This window comes from Narcine bancroftii, chromosome 5 (assembly GCF_036971445.1).
Source record: "Narcine bancroftii isolate sNarBan1 chromosome 5, sNarBan1.hap1, whole genome shotgun sequence".
NCBI lineage: Eukaryota > Metazoa > Chordata > Chondrichthyes > Torpediniformes > Narcinidae > Narcine > Narcine bancroftii.
This window is the reverse complement of record NC_091473.1, coordinates 165569530-165584906: the sequence shown is the minus strand read 5'-3', so window position 1 is coordinate 165584906 and position 15377 is coordinate 165569530. Positions and strand designations below refer to the sequence as shown.

Here is a 15377-nt window from a genome sequence, read left to right as displayed (position 1 = left end):
ATAGCGGGGCGCGTACACTCGTGGTGGAAGCCGCTCATGACGTCACCTTTATGCCCCGTGAGGCCGGCGGCCGGACAGCGCCTTGCACTGAGGTTCTACCTGTCCCAGGTGTGGCAGACTTTCGTGTGGCCCTGCTGCCAAGGATGAGCCTGGCCCCTTTGCCCCGGTCAGCTGCAAGGTTTTCTCAGACCTCCACAAGGCCATCAGGCAGTGGTCAGCGTAGAACGGCCCGGAGACGCTGAGTGACGAGGACGCCAGGGGCCAGGGGCCAGGGGCCAGGGGCCAGGGGCCAGGGGCCAGGGGCCAGGGGCCAGGGGCCAGGGGCCAGGGGCCAGGGGCCAGGGGCCAGGGGCCAGGGGCCAGGGGCCAGGGGCCAGGGGCCAGGGGCCAGGGGCCAGGGGCCAGGGGCCAGGGGCCAGGGGCCAGGGGCCAGGGGCCAGGGGCCAGGGGCCAGGGGCCAGGGGCCAGGGGGGCTTCCCTGAGCATATCATCCGGCAGAATGCCTTGTCTGGCGGCGAGAGGAGTCCTCCCAATGAGATCCTGTCTGTCTCTACAACCGGGTTCGAGTCCCGCGCTGTCTGCAAGTAGTTTGTACGTTCTCCCCATGTCTGCGTGGGTTTTCTCCAGGAGTGGAGGTGAATGGGGTGTAAATTGGGCGGCTGTTGGTAACAATCACGCATGTTGTCCCCGAGATGGCTGCAGTGGAGTGGAGACAGTCACCTTCCTCTTTAGAAATGCAGATTTGCTCAGAGCGTGTGGAGAAGATGCAAGGGTCCTTATCAGAGTTCATCCCCAGCAGCAGCATGACTAAGGACTCTGCTGCTCCTGGGGGCGCACACAGAGCCAGACATTCCTGAATTGCTGGAAGATCATCAACTTGGTGAAAACGCCCTTTGGTCGACCCGAATCCTGTTGGTCTTGCAGCACATGGAAATGTCGGTGAGGGAATACTGCTGGCTGAGACCAAGAGGAAGCCCGTCAGAAGAAACAGAGGGGGGAGTAAGAGCAAGATGATGGTAATGGTGTAATTAGAAATAAATGCAACAATGTACAATATGGATAAGAAACTAAGGATAGGAAGAGACTTTGAACAGTTTTCCTATTGTAAACAATTTATTGTGAATAAAATATATTTTTGGTTCAAAGAAGAACAGTTAGCTTAACTATGTCACAAGGAAAATGTTAGAAACTATTATCAAATACCTTGTGGAGAAGGTAGGTAGGTTCATTGCAGGTAGGTTAGTTGCCCTAACTTTGTGGATAAAAGAATGTGGGGAGAATAAAGTAGGATTGGCCCAGGTGTAAGGTGAAAGGATTAAAATGTAACACAGTGGTGGATGAATATATGGAATTAACTGTCAGAGAAAGTGAAAGGGACAGGTACAATTGCAACCTTTAAAACTACATTTGGACAAGTAAATGGATAGGAAAAAATTAGAGGAATGTGGACTAGACTCAGATAAATAGGATTAGTTTCGACATCATAGTTGAGTAGGTCTGAAGGGCTTGTTTTTATGACAGATCTTGATGAATTAGTGTCAAAATTTGTGCTTGATATTTGACATGGACTCAGAGGACTAAGCCTGTTTCTGTGCTGCATTTTTCTAAGATTTTGATTCTTAAAAAATATCAGTGGAATCTGGCAAATTCAGAAGAGAAATTATATTTGTCACTGGTTATGGTGGCCTTGCTAACATTGCTGATTTAACTCATTTGTAATTATTGTGGCCACGCTGCTTTCTTGCTTTTACACTGTTCTGGTTTACTATCACCTCTGGACAAAGTTAGCATGGTTTGGTGAAAGGCAATTTCTTGGAATTCTTTGAAATGATGATTGCAGTTAGATTATCAGAGGAGTTTGATAAGGAGCCACCATCAAAATGGGAAACAGTGAAAGTGAGAATAATGTGGGAAAAATGTGAAATTGTTCATTTTGGCAGTAAATTATAGTCATATTTTCTTAGATAATGGGAGGTTTGCTGAGCTCTGACATGCAGAGAATTGCAAAATGGTAATACGTGGGAGCTCAACTAGTTCAAGAAGTTACTGGAATGTTATCATGGATCATACGGGAAAATGGAATACATAAAAGTGCAAAAAAATAGCTAGAGCAGGTCATCCAGCATCTGTGGAGGGAAACGGAGACAGTGTTTTGGGTTGAAACTTTATTTATTGTTTGTTATTTATTTTTTGACATGTGCACCAAGATATAATCATCAGGATGCCTTTCAATCCTTAACTTGTGCCATCTTATCCTAGATTCTCCGACCATGGGAAACAACCTTCCTACATCCGCTCTGTCCCTGCGTTTCAACATTTGAAATGTTTCAAGTGTAACATGGCATCCCTGTTCTTGTATTCAATGCCCTGACCGATCAAGGTAAGTGTGCAAAGCCCTTGTACATCACCCTGTCTACCTGCATTGCCAATTTCATGAAACTATGTGCCTCGACCACCCAGTCTTATCTGCAACACCTGCCGGGCTCTACCATTCACAGTGCAAGATCTGCCCTGGCTTAAACTATCAAAGTAACACCTTGCACTTGTCCAAGTTAAATTTCAGCTGCCATTGCTTGGCCTACTTTCCCTGTTGTAATCTTCACAACTTTGGTGTCACCCACAAACTTACTAACTATAGTACATTGTCATTCAAGTTGTTACTATAGATGACAAACAACAGTGGATTCAGCACTTATTTGTGTGGCACAACACTGGTCACAAGCGCCCAATCTGAGTCACAAGCCTCCACGACCGCCCTCTATTTCCTATCCTCCAAGAAAGACTCCTACACCGTGTATGGTGAGAGAAATTTCCTTCGCTCGTGGATGACCTCCCAGGAAAAAAAAATTCTCTGCCTTTATAAAAGATGGCGGCGCCCCGTCGAGCGGGTCAAAGCTGCTCCACGATTTGGCCAGCTGTGCCCCATGCGCATGTGCGGCTGAGTCGCAATCGCGGGGGCCGAATTGGGGCGCGTCTGTCGGGATCGCTCCAGCTCGGAGGCAAATCTGCGCCCCGTGGGCAGGGGGGGGGGGGGGGGGGGGAGCGTTGAGAGCCCGCGCAGTCGGATGGACAATGGAGACTGGGGCCAGATGGTGAGTGACGGCTCCGGGGAGGGTTGGAGTGAGATGACGGCGGGCGCCGGGGCTGCTGCGTGGCGATCCGAGAGGACTGGGTCAGTGTGGTCGGGCTGACCCCGGCGGAGATCCGAACGGGAGGAGCCGAGCCTGCCCGTGTCCAAACCCCGGCGAAGGGGACATTCGTGGCTTTGACTTGTCCTCCCTGCATTGTCAGCAGCAAATCTTGAGCGGAGCGCAGGGAAGTTTCTTATTTTGATCCATTACTTTGGTATCTGACGTTGCTTTTCATTCGTCTGGCTGCTCAATCCACCTCTCTTCTCCCGTCCCTGACCTTTAAAGATGAAGAAGCGGGTCCCCAACTTTAATAGAATGTGTTTTCTTCATTGCCTTTCCTGCTGCTGCAGGGCGCTGCGTCCTCCGCGGGAGTCTGGGGTCAAATAACCCCCCCCCCCCCACACACGTTTGGTGAAATTCGGGGCCGCACCGGCGGTGCTGCTTCATTGGGTGTGAATTGGGCAGCACGGACTGGTGGGCCGAACCAGCCTGTTCCCTGAACACCCTGTGGCTTGAATACTTCTTTTCTTTTTGTCTTTTAAGATTTATATAAGATCACAATCAATTGTGGATGAAATGTTTACCTATTTTTGTATCTAGTTCAGACAAAAGTATTATGGAATCACCAATAAGATGATTTTTTAAAAACTCAATATCAGACAAATGGGTTCAAAGGAGAGCCAATTATGTCTCCATAGGGAAAGAAGTACAAGGAGAGTGTGGAGGGCAAATTAGTTGGTTATTATGTATATATTTCACAAACTGAATGACGTCCTTTCAGGCTCTAACAATTCTTTACTTCTACGATGTTTTACTGTTGATTTTTTTTTGTTCCTTTTCAGATGGGTGACCCAGTCACTCTTAATGTTGGAGGACATTTGTATTCAACATCAATTTCCACACTAACAAGGTACCCAGATTCCATGTTAGGTGTAATGTTCAGGGGAGATTTCCCCACTGCTAAAGACTCCCAAGGAAATTATTTCATTGATAGAGATGGGCCACTCTTCAGATACATCTTGAATTTTTTAAGGACAGCAGATTTAATACTACCTCATGGTTTTAAAGAAATTGATCTTTTGAGAAAGGAGGCTGATTTTTATCAGATAGAACCTTTGATTCACTGTCTGAATGACCCCAAGCCCCTTTATTCATTAGATACCTTTGAAGAGGTGGTGGAACTCTCTAGCACACGCAAACTTTCCAAATATTCCAATCCAGTTGCGGTGATAATAACGCAACTGACGATCACAACAAAAGTGTATGCGCTGTTGGAGGGCATCTCAAACTATTTCACAAAATGGAACAAACACATGATGGATACGAGAGACTTTCAGGTGTCGTTCACATTTGGACCCTGTGACTATCACCAAGAGGTTTCTCTTCGTGTATATCTGATGGAATACATCGCAAAGCAGGGCTTTACTATTAGAATGACGAGGGTGCATCACATGAGCGAGCGAGCAAATGAAAACACCGTGGAACACAACTGGACTTTTTGTCGACTGGCCCGGAAAACTGATGAATGAATGTTCGTGCAATACCGATGTTAATTACACAATGAACTGTACTGGATCACTGTATACAAAGAATTTTTGACTTCCAATGTAATCATGTTCTGCAACTCATTGTTTTGTCAAAACCATAATCCTATGCATTCTGTAACCAAATGCTCTTGAATAAAGTGTTGTAAGATGTATATTCCCTTTAATATTGAAATTTTCATTAACTTTTTAAAACAGCACTTGTTCCTTATGTATGTGAAATAAATAGTTTATTAAAAGTTGTCTCTCAGCTGTATTATAATTGTGATTTTGGATCTATAAACCTGACTGTTTTAAGTTCGTCTGTGAAGTGTGGATGCCATTGAATATGTTTGCTAATAGAGTTGTGGCTGATTCAGTGCAGGAAGCATGCTTCAGTAGTTTTACTCTGAATGGTTATACAAATACTTCATATTGTCTAACATGATCTTTGCAAAACTCTTGAATTTACAGGTGTGGTTACACTTCTACAGGCATTTGGAAGTTGTTCTATATTTTCAATAAACAGTTGAGCCTTTAACAATCCAGTAAGTTGTTGAAGTATTCAGTTCAAAGAAGCAGAAATTTCTCCTCCAAAGTTATTTGGACTTTTTGTGTCTGCAACAGATGTTCCAGAGCAGAATTTACCAGATTGCTTTGAGGTGTTTGTGTCTGTGTGTAATATTAAAAAAAAATCAAGTTGGTGGCTTATTAAGCTTCAGTGAGTCATTGGACTCTACTTGCAATTTATAGCCAAACAAGATTAATTTAAGCTTGGCCTAACTCTAGATTAACAGTAATTGTCAATGGAAAGACCTAGGATGTTGGGGCAAACTAGAAGACTGAATAGAGTTCAATAATGATCGGACTTTTGAATCAGACATTAGAAGAGTGTGGTCTCCTCTACATCTGAATGATTGTTGAGCACCTCAGTTCTGTCCACTGCAATAGCGTGGATCTCCCAGTAGCCACCTATTTCAATTCTACATCCCATTCCCTTGCTGACGTGACTGTCCATGGTCTCTCGCATTGCCAGACTGAGACCATCTGCAAATTCGAGGAACACCTCATTTTCCATCTGGACATCCTCCAGCCTGATGGCATTAACATAGACTTCTCTGGATTCCATTTACACCACCCCCCCCCCCATCTTTGTTCCTTCGTCCCCTTTCCCCTGTCTACTTTCACAGAGCTAAAATCAATTCTCACCTTTCTTTTTGTATCCAATTAACACCTTTTGTTTGTTGGTCTGGAATCCTGCCCCTCCATTTCTTCAATCTTTCTATCTTTATTGAAACACCTGACTTTTTTGCTTGCATTTTACCTTGAAGAAGGGCTTGTGCCCAAAACATCTGTACTATATTTTACCTCCTATTGACAATGCAAGACTGGCTGAGTTCCTCCAGCATTTACTCTGTATTTTTATTAATAATTTGAAATCACAGCATAAACATCAGATTTGCAATAATGCATGCTGTTAGCATTACTTTTTTCTGAATGTTCTGGTAAATACTGGTAATTAAATTTGCAACAGTTTTACTGAAGATGCCAAATAAACATTTCATATACTTAAATGATACAGACTGATCTAAAGAACGATTTACATTGAAACATAACTAAAAATTGTCAAATGATTTCTGTAGAAGTTCAATAGAGATCTGTTAGTATTGATTTAATACACTGGCAGTCAGCTTCTTGAAAATATTGCCAGGGTTTTTTTGATCTGGACATCTTTAAGCATTTTAGAATTTCATCTCAAATCAATAAATTCAATAGACCTCCCCTCATCAGCATAATTGCAGGAGAAGAGGGATAAGTTAACAATTAATATCCAATTATTTTTCTGGAAATTAACTTTAAAACATTAAATTTATAAAACAATGAAAAAGCTGCATTCAGCAAAATATTCAGGTATTTTACATCATCTTGAAACAGAGGCATAATTTTAAAATCCTTGAGCAGTTTATTGAAAACATGGTATACTAAATGTTGAACTTCAAAGAAAATAAGTACAAATTGTTAATTCAATTAAACTTTTCACTAAATTAATTTGGCAGTTAACATAAGCAACTTGTTTCTTATGTCTATGCTGTTAAGCTTTAGTCAGTAAAAACAAATCCAAAGTAATGCATTACAGCTTGGACTGCGCTGACTGAAAGTGAGGCTTCAGGTATTTCTCGTATGCAAGATTCACCTGTGGAAATAAAAACCCAGTAAATTATCTACCTCAAATTATATTCATCATCTTTTAGATACAAATTTTTAAACAAATTAAACTATTCTGATGGTATTCATCAGTTTATTATTGCTGAACATCTTCCAGATTAACAATACCACAAAAATGATACAAAATTTTAATTTTTTAAAGCAAACATTTCCAGCATTAATGAAAACATAATGAACTAGTAGTAAAGTTCAATGCACTTCGATTATTCAGAAGGATTCACACGAACAGGATAGTCAAGGAGAGATCCCCTCATGTTAAGAAGCGAGCAAGCATGGTGAAAGCAGCCACCAGTTGGCCAAATCAGTGAGCAACTAAATTTGCTCCATGCACCCAGTTCTCCTCAGCTCAACCCAGTCCCTGATGGTTCTGGCTTAGGCTGTGAACCAGAGAAGACGTGCAGAATGCTCCATTTTCTCATGGGAGAAAACACCTTCACCAACTCAAAAGTCTCTTCGTCTGTGTAGGGCGAGTTTGGCATTTGTAACCGAAGGAGGACCTGTACTCGATATACAGGAACAGTTCAGAAATTTTAATCTTATGCAATTAAGAAATGTTCCCAAGCTTGCAGATCAGAGTGTGCAAGATTTCATTTCACTATTGGAAATTGCATTTATTCGCATCTCAACGAGAGAAATAAAGCAGTCACGAAGGACAATGAAGATTACTAAAAATTACACTTCATCAATGCAAAGGACATTCAATGGCGGACTAACTTTAACTAAGTAATGAATGCAAATTATTGCACCCCAGTTGTACCAAAAAGTTAGGGAATGGGAATTTAAAAAAAAACATGCAAAACTGAACATAATCAATATTTGGCCCTGATATTTAACTCCTTAAAAGAGATTATATGTACAATAATGAAAGACATTAATAAATGTGATTAAATATTTTTGCAGGGGCATGCGGTATTAGTGAAGCTGAGAGACCCTCGACAACTTAAATCTTTCATAATTATATCAAAAAATAAAATTTGTTTCTCATCCTAAACAACAAAGTACTTCTGAATATACTTAGTAGGAGCTAATGTTCACTCAATATTTTCAGTAGATATAAACACCAATACCTGCTGTGAGCATAAATTCTAAGCAGCATTTTTAAGATTTCATAAGAACAGGAAGAAATATGCTTGCACTTAATCTTTTATTGACTGATTTTACTGCCATTGACGTAAAAATTCCATCTCCCAAGAAGGACCATCTAATACACGAAAGCTTTAGCAAACAAAGCTGAGGATACCTTTGTATTTGAGGGGTCCTTCTGAGCCCATTCAAAGAGGCATTGATAAGCATAGCCATCATATTTACCAATGGCAGAATTCAGTTGTTGGTCAGGGTAATCAAACGCATCCACGATGGAGACCGCATCTTTCCTAATGCATCATTAACAAAAAAGATAGGGACATGTATAGCATTTCAAGTTAACTAAGCAAATCAAAGCAATTCACTACAGTGTTGCCAAACAAAAATCAAAGCCAATTCACAAGCTTGATCAAACTTGCAACTTCTAAGGAACAAAGAGAGGCAGAGAGACAATGGGAGGGTTAGAATGTCAAGTTTACACCGCAGCCGCTTACACCAATACAGGCAATTCAATAACCTGGAGTCTGCAGTGCTTAAGTAATACCACAGATAGTTTTGAAAAAAAAATTGGATGCAGTGAAATTCTTCAGTGCAACTTAGGAATAATAAGTCAAGTGATATTTCTTACAAAAATGGAAAAAATATGGAAATTATTTTTGGTGATGGATATTCCTGAAATCTTCTGCTTTCACTTAAACTTTATTGTGCTGTATTGATTGGGGGGGGGGGGTGGTGGTTATGAGGTAGAGGTGTGCACAATTTGCAAATGAATAGGGCAATCACTTCAAGACCCCCAAACTCAGTAAATTTTGGAAAAGATGCTGGATTATTGGTGAGTTTAGCACTGCATGGAAAGGTCAAATGTGCTGCCGTAGACACTTCTGACTTTGCATTGTGCACTGAACTAAAGGATATGCTGTACTTCACAGTGCAGTTGGGCCTATTAACAAATAAGATCCCATTTCATGCTGGATTCGAACAAACTCTTTCAATGGGCTCTCTCTAAATTTCAGGAAATGAACTGATACATCAACTGTCCAGTTAGTAATTTCCACATAGTACATCAACCAAAAGGACAACTTGCTCAGAATGCTCTAAAGTAGTATGTGAAGCAAAGATGGACTGTGCATGATATTCTGAAAAATAAATTTGGTTGCTCTTGTATTCAAATATGGTTTATGGTTAAAAAAAACCCATTGTCTACTGTAGTTAGTACCTTTCATCAGTTATGAACTAAAACTCACAGCAGCTTTTCATTTACATAAAGTAATTTGCATGTTCAAATCTTTTTTTCTTCACCCCATTGCATTTATGTATAAAGAAATTACCGGATAAGAGAGAGAAGATCCAGTTGAGAAGCAGACACTAAATCCATCTGTTTTCCACTCATATAACCATCGTATAAGAAATCTCCAGCATCAGAGAGAATGCCCGTCAATGCATAAAGATCACATAACCTGTTAATTACTTGCTGAATTTCGGGATCTAGCTGTAATCCCTCTACTGTCTCGACAAAGTTCTTCACAACTACATAATGGCAGTGAGCCTGTAAAATGAAAAACCTTAATCATCCCACAGAAATATTGAAGATAAAAAGCTAAAGTGGAGCACATGCCGACTGCATCTGCCTGCAGAGGTTTTCCCCAAAATGTCACCCATTTTCATCCATGTGGTGCAGCAGGTGTGAAGGCTTACTTCTGCTCTTGTGTACAGTTTAACATTCATTCAGCAATCCAGCTCTAACAAGGAGGCTTCTTGTAATGTTCTTATCCTCAGAATTTTACACTCAGTCAGATTCTAGGAGTGAATTTGGGAACTAACAAACTCCTGACACGGTGCTGGATTCAAACCCCAGATGCTGTTGCTGTAACAGTGTTGCGCTAACCACACCGCTAGCCGTGCCATAGTGACCATCTCATTTATCGCAACAGCTGCGGGCTGTTGTTGACTTGCGGTCAAAGGACTCGTGTAGGCTGCGGGCTGATGGCAATTTGCAGGGAGTAAAAAAACATTGTGGGCCAATTTAATTGCCAAAAATATCAGATAGTTGAGCTTCCTATTAAAAATAAAGACAAGCTATCCTTTTTAAAAAAAAAAAAAAAAAATTCTTGGTTCCTTCCAGCTGACCGACGTGGAAACTGGTGAGAAACACAACAGATGCAGGAATAGAGAAAACACAGCAGGCCAGTCAGCATCTGTGGGGAGAAGTAATTTTACCCATTTTATCTTGGTCTTGATCAATGCTTCAGACCCCAAACACTGTCTGACTTGTTCTTTACCTCCACCAATTATTTGTCTGCTCATTGGAAACCCTGGTGCTGTTTCTCAGCTTTTAAAAAAAAAATTGATGCGAGAAATATGAAACCATAACAATCAATTGCATAACAAGGAAGTTATGTGATCAACCTGTGCAAGGGCTGGTCACTTTACTGCCACATCAAAGGTCTATGAAGTGCACTATGGAGTTCAGCTGCTATACTCAGAAGCAAGATCAGGAGGATTTGCAATACTCCTGTGGTGCACATTGCCACCAGAGCTGCAATTTTGTGGGTGGCAGACAATCCAGCCTATGTTCCTGTTCCTATCGATGATTTTACTCCAAACTTCCTCCTAAGTGGCGCAGCTATTAGAGCTGCTATCTCACAGCATCAGTTAAATCCAGACCTCCATTTTTGTCTTTGTAGTTTACTACTTTCTGATCACGTGTTTTCCTCCAGTTTTCTTCTATATCCCCAAAAATGTGCAGGTTGATGGGTTTAAGGTTCCTTTTATTGTCGTGTGATAATAGTAAAAATGTAATATACATGATATACTTTAACCTTTGTCTGCTGCAAGGGAAACAAAGAGTCGCCATAAACATTGCCCGGCCCCCCTAACCACAAGAGAAAGAAAAGCAACAGAATCCCTTCAGAGACACTAGCTGTCTGTGGATTCGTCTCCAGTGCTCCTGCAACCTCTGCAGCTGCACTGACTCCGGTTCAACCCAATCTCCAGATCCAAACCTCCAAAGTGATCAGGAAGCCTTCAACACCCGAGGCCCCTTCGGGAGCCCTTCTTGTCTTCGGCACACTCTCGAATCCCTGTTCAAATATCTGGTCCACGCAAGCCAGTCTCCAGCCGGCTGCAACCTACGTGGATCCTTTGACTGCAAATTGCCATCAGCCCGCAGTCTACACGAGTCCTCTGACCGCAAGTCAACAACAGCCCGCAGCTGTTGCGATAAATGAGATGGTCACTATGGCACGGCTAGCGGTGTGGTTAGCGCAACACTGTTACAGCAACAGCATCTGGGGTTTGAATCCAGCACCGTGTCAGGAGTTTGTTAGTTCTCATGTCTGCGTGGGATTCCTCTGGGTGCTCCGTTTCCTTCCCATCCTTCAAAACGTACGGGGGATGTCGATCAATTGGGCTGAAAGGACTTGTTGCTATGCTGTATGTCTAAATTGCATCGAGAATGTAGTTGAGTGTAGAATGTAATAGAGAGAATGTGATTAACATTTGTTATGGTAGGAAGAGCCTGAAGGTAGGCATGGACTCAGGCCAAAAGGCCCGCATCTGTGTTGTACCTCTCTTACCTCATGACTAACCAATACAATATTTTGAAATGGTATACTGTATACAGTATGATGTTCGTTTTAAATGAAATGATTGCTTATTACTTGTTGAAAAATCACTTTTAGTTGTAAAATCTATAAATTTCCTCCCAAAATATTATACTGATAATTTTTATTTTCAGATAAATTGATTTTAGATAATTATCACAAATGGATGCAAATGCATTTGATAATTTCAATGAATGCAATTGATTTTTATGGATACATTTATGTTTATGACATGAACAAGGAAATGAGAACAGGTATGATCTTACAATTGCAGTCCTTGCAAGCTGCACTGAAGTGATATTCCAGGCAACATACTGCTCAACTCCAGACTGAAGAAGAGATTGCAATTTGTTTCCAGAGTCCTTAATCAGCCTGTGGAGATAAAATAACAGAAATTAGCCTCAAAGGCTGCTTAATTCAGATGCAAGATTGTAATGGTTGTGGTATTACAGAAAAAAAATTATTCTGCATTACGAATTATCTACAGATTCTTCCTAACCTGCTGAGTATCCCCAGCATTTAGCTTTTATTCACTATGCTCTGTCATCTGTGAAATTGGCCAGTATATATAGCATAATTTGGATTGTCAAAGTAGTGATAAATTTGATAACTTTGCAATAATACAAGATCATTATTACATCGTACAGACTTTAGGACAAGATGACTGGTTCTGACTATGAGGTATCATTTAATGTGACAAATGGTTTTTGTATTTATTTGGGAATAAATTTCACAACCATCTGAAGATAACTTGAATATGTCATCTTAATGGCTTTTAAATTAACACATCATCCCTTACTGTTGAATAACAGCCTTCAATATCACAGAAGCAATATATGACATGATGAAAAAAAAAATTCTGTTAATCTCCACACCACCCTTTTAAATGTTGATTCAGATTAAGGATCTGGTAGTGGATTAATCTTTTCAACCAACTTGGATAGCTTGTTTCCCCATTCCAACCAATTGCTTGCTGTTCCATTTAAATTCCTTTAAACATTTACTCTTGAATCACTTAAAAGTCACCATTGTCATTCTGTTCAACCTTATCTTTGAAAATACAGCACGTTTCTCCATATCCGAAAAGCTTGCGACTGGATGTTTTTCGGTTATTGGGGTTTTTCTTTTGGTTAATGGAATAATAGCTAAAAGTAGCCCAGTAGCATCAGCAGAATACTTCTATCAACAGTTAAACAACAACAAACAACATGCTTTTCAAGCATGAAATAATGTTTAATCCGTACCAAAAAAACACGATCTCTGCTTACAAAATAAGATTAATGTAGTACAAAACACTAGAAATTCTCCTCACTGGCTTTTTCAGCATCTCATTAACAATGGTTTTTGTCTTAGCAATCTCTGATTTTATACAGTGACACAATTTCTTGTTCTGTTATGAATGCACGCTGCTCTAGTGCATCAATAAGTCTGTCACACATTTACACAATGTTGCCTATAGGCACTTTTACTGCAGTGTCAACTAAATCATCTTCATTGTGCTCACCTTAACGAAAAACAATTTCAGTTATTTCACAATTGGTCATTGAATAACTGGAGCCTCATTATTAAAACTTATTCAATATCCTCTTCTTCCAGCTTAGTGACAGACTCTGAACATCTATTTTCTTGCATATGTAAGGAGGTCACACAATATTTTTCTTCCCTGACACAGAATCCTTCAAAATCACCATCTTGTTCATCATCATCAAGGAACAGAGTTGCAGGCCAGAGGTGGTGCCAGGTACGTACAACTGTGTCTTTAGTCACTTTGTTCCAAGTGTTGGCAGCAGCATAAATGGCTAAACTCCTTTTGGAAACCTGCCACACTCGAGCTTCTGTTCACTGCTGACAGTATACGGTTCAAAAAAGTGTTTTTATATTTACCCTTCATTGCTCTGGGGACCTCGGCCACTTGGCTGAATTAAGGAAGTCACATGACAAGAATATGATCTTTGATGAGACTTTCAGCCGGAGGGCGAGCAGAATGGTTGTCGAGGAATAAAAAAATCTTGCAGTCACCATCCTTCCCTGCAGTGAGCAGACCAGTTGGGACAAAATGTTTGTTAAACCATCAGAAAAGATGTCTCGCACAAAAGCAATGTCAATTTTTTCTTTTTTAAGTAATGTCAGTAAGCTCTTTTTTTAAAATAATTTTTTTATTTTTCACACTATGAACCATATCAACCAAAATATGTACAAACGTTTCTCATTAAATTTACACAGTGGGTTTTTTCTCCCTTTCCCCCCCCCCTCTTCCCTCCCTCCCCTCTACCCACCCCCCTCCAAAACCCATATTCAACATATACAATAAAACCATAAAACAATATTTTCACACAAAGGAAAATAAACAAGAAAAATGAGTCATCAATTTATTACACACTGATTCTAGTCATTTTGTCTTCTTATAATTTTCATTCTCATTTTAGGGGATGGAGGTCGTAGGCAAGCTCTCTCTGATATGTTCCATGTATGGTTTCCAAATTTGTTCAAACATTGTGACTTTATTTTTTAAATTATATGTTATTTTTTCCCAATGGAATACATTTATTCATTTCCATGTACCATTGCTGTATTCTCATGCTCTCTTCCATTTTCCAAGTTGACATTATACATTTTTTTTGCTATCACTAAGGCTATCATAATGAATTTTTTTTTTTGCACTTTATCCAATTTGAGGCCTAATTCTCTACTTCTTATGTTACTTAAAAGAAATAACTGGTTTTTTTGGTATGTTATTTTTTGTAATTTTATTTAGTATCTGATTTAGTTCTTCCCAAAACGTATTTACTTTCGCCCAAGTTGCATGTAATGTTGTTCTCATTTCCTTCTTACAGCAAAAACATCTATCTGATAATGTTGAATCCCATTTTAAAAAATTTTTGAGGAGTGATATATACCCTGTGTAACCAATTATACTGTATCATGTGTAACCTTGTGTTTATTGTATTCTTCATAGTTCCAGAACATAACTTTTCCCATCCTTCATTTTTTATCTTTATGTTTAGATCCTTTTCTCACTTCTGTTTAGGTTTATAGTTTATTTCATTTTCCTTATCTTGCAGCTTAATGTACATGTTGGTTATAAATCTTTTAATTATCATTGTGTCTGTAATCACATATTCAAAGCTGCTTCCTTCAGGTAATCTCAAGCTGTTTCCCAATTTATCCTTTAAATAAGCTTTCAATTGATGATATGCAAACATTATACCATGAGTTATTCCATATTTGTACTTCAACTGTTCAAATGTTAATAAATTATTTCCCCCCAAAAAATTTTCTATTCTTTTGATTCCTTTTCTCTCCCATTCTGTAATTAGCGGATTTTGCATCAATAATAATTTTGGTATTTGATAGTTCATTTTTTTTCTTTCTAAGTGGATCTTCTTCCATGTAAATGATGCAGTACTGGTGAGTTTTTATATTGCACCAGCTTTTCATCCCACTTATAAAGTATATGTTCCGGTACCTTTTCCCCTATTTTATCTAGTTCTATCTTAGTCCAGTCTGTTTTTTTCCTTGTCTGGTAAAAATCTGATAAATACCTTAATTGTGCAGCTCTATAATAATTTCTCAAGTTTGGTAACTGCAAACCACCTTGATTATACCTCTATGCTAATTTATCTAATGCTACCCTTGAATTCCTCCCTTTCCACAAGAATTTCCTTATTATTCTCTTTAGTTCCTTAAATAATTTTTCTGTTAAAGGAATTCAGAACATTTGAAATAAGTATTGTATCCTTGGGAACACATTCATTTTAATGCAATTTACCCTCCCTATCAACGTTAGCGTTAATTCTTTCCAATGTTTTAAG

At 39.8% G+C, this 15377-nt stretch overlaps 2 protein-coding genes across 6 annotated transcripts in view; one reads left to right on the top strand and one right to left on the bottom strand.

The window, feature by feature from the left end:
• Positions 1–5: 5 nt before the first annotated feature.
• Positions 6–4914, top strand: LOC138764135 (BTB/POZ domain-containing protein KCTD6). 4 transcript variants are annotated; one of them, XM_069939583.1, is made up of 3 exons: positions 6–108; positions 2260–2380; positions 3974–4914. In XM_069939583.1, the coding sequence occupies exon 3, from the start codon at positions 3974–3976 to the stop codon at positions 4658–4660; it is 687 nt and encodes a 228-aa protein (XP_069795684.1). In that variant the 5' UTR covers positions 6–108; positions 2260–2380; the 3' UTR covers positions 4661–4914. The 4 variants fall into 4 exon arrangements, with proteins under 4 accessions (XP_069795684.1, XP_069795686.1, XP_069795685.1 ...); XM_069939585.1 differs by lacking the exon at positions 6–108 and adding an exon at positions 147–166; XM_069939584.1 differs by lacking the exon at positions 6–108 and adding an exon at positions 931–1016.
• A 1680-nt stretch (positions 4915–6594) lies between these two features.
• Positions 6595–15377, bottom strand: part of LOC138764133 (peroxisomal acyl-coenzyme A oxidase 2-like) — a 55692-nt gene continuing 46909 nt past the window's right edge. Inside the window, exons 11-14 of one of the 2 annotated variants that reach the window (XM_069939578.1) lie at positions 11832–11937; positions 9292–9509; positions 8121–8253; positions 6595–6848 (exon numbers count right to left, since the gene is read on the bottom strand). In XM_069939578.1, coding sequence (XP_069795679.1) covers positions 6786–6848; positions 8121–8253; positions 9292–9509; positions 11832–11937 — 520 coding nt within the window. In that variant the 3' untranslated portion in view covers positions 6595–6785. Of the gene's footprint in view, positions 6849–8120; positions 8254–9291; positions 9510–11831; positions 11938–15377 lie in introns of those variants that run through there. The other variant, XM_069939580.1, reaches the window with a different exon arrangement.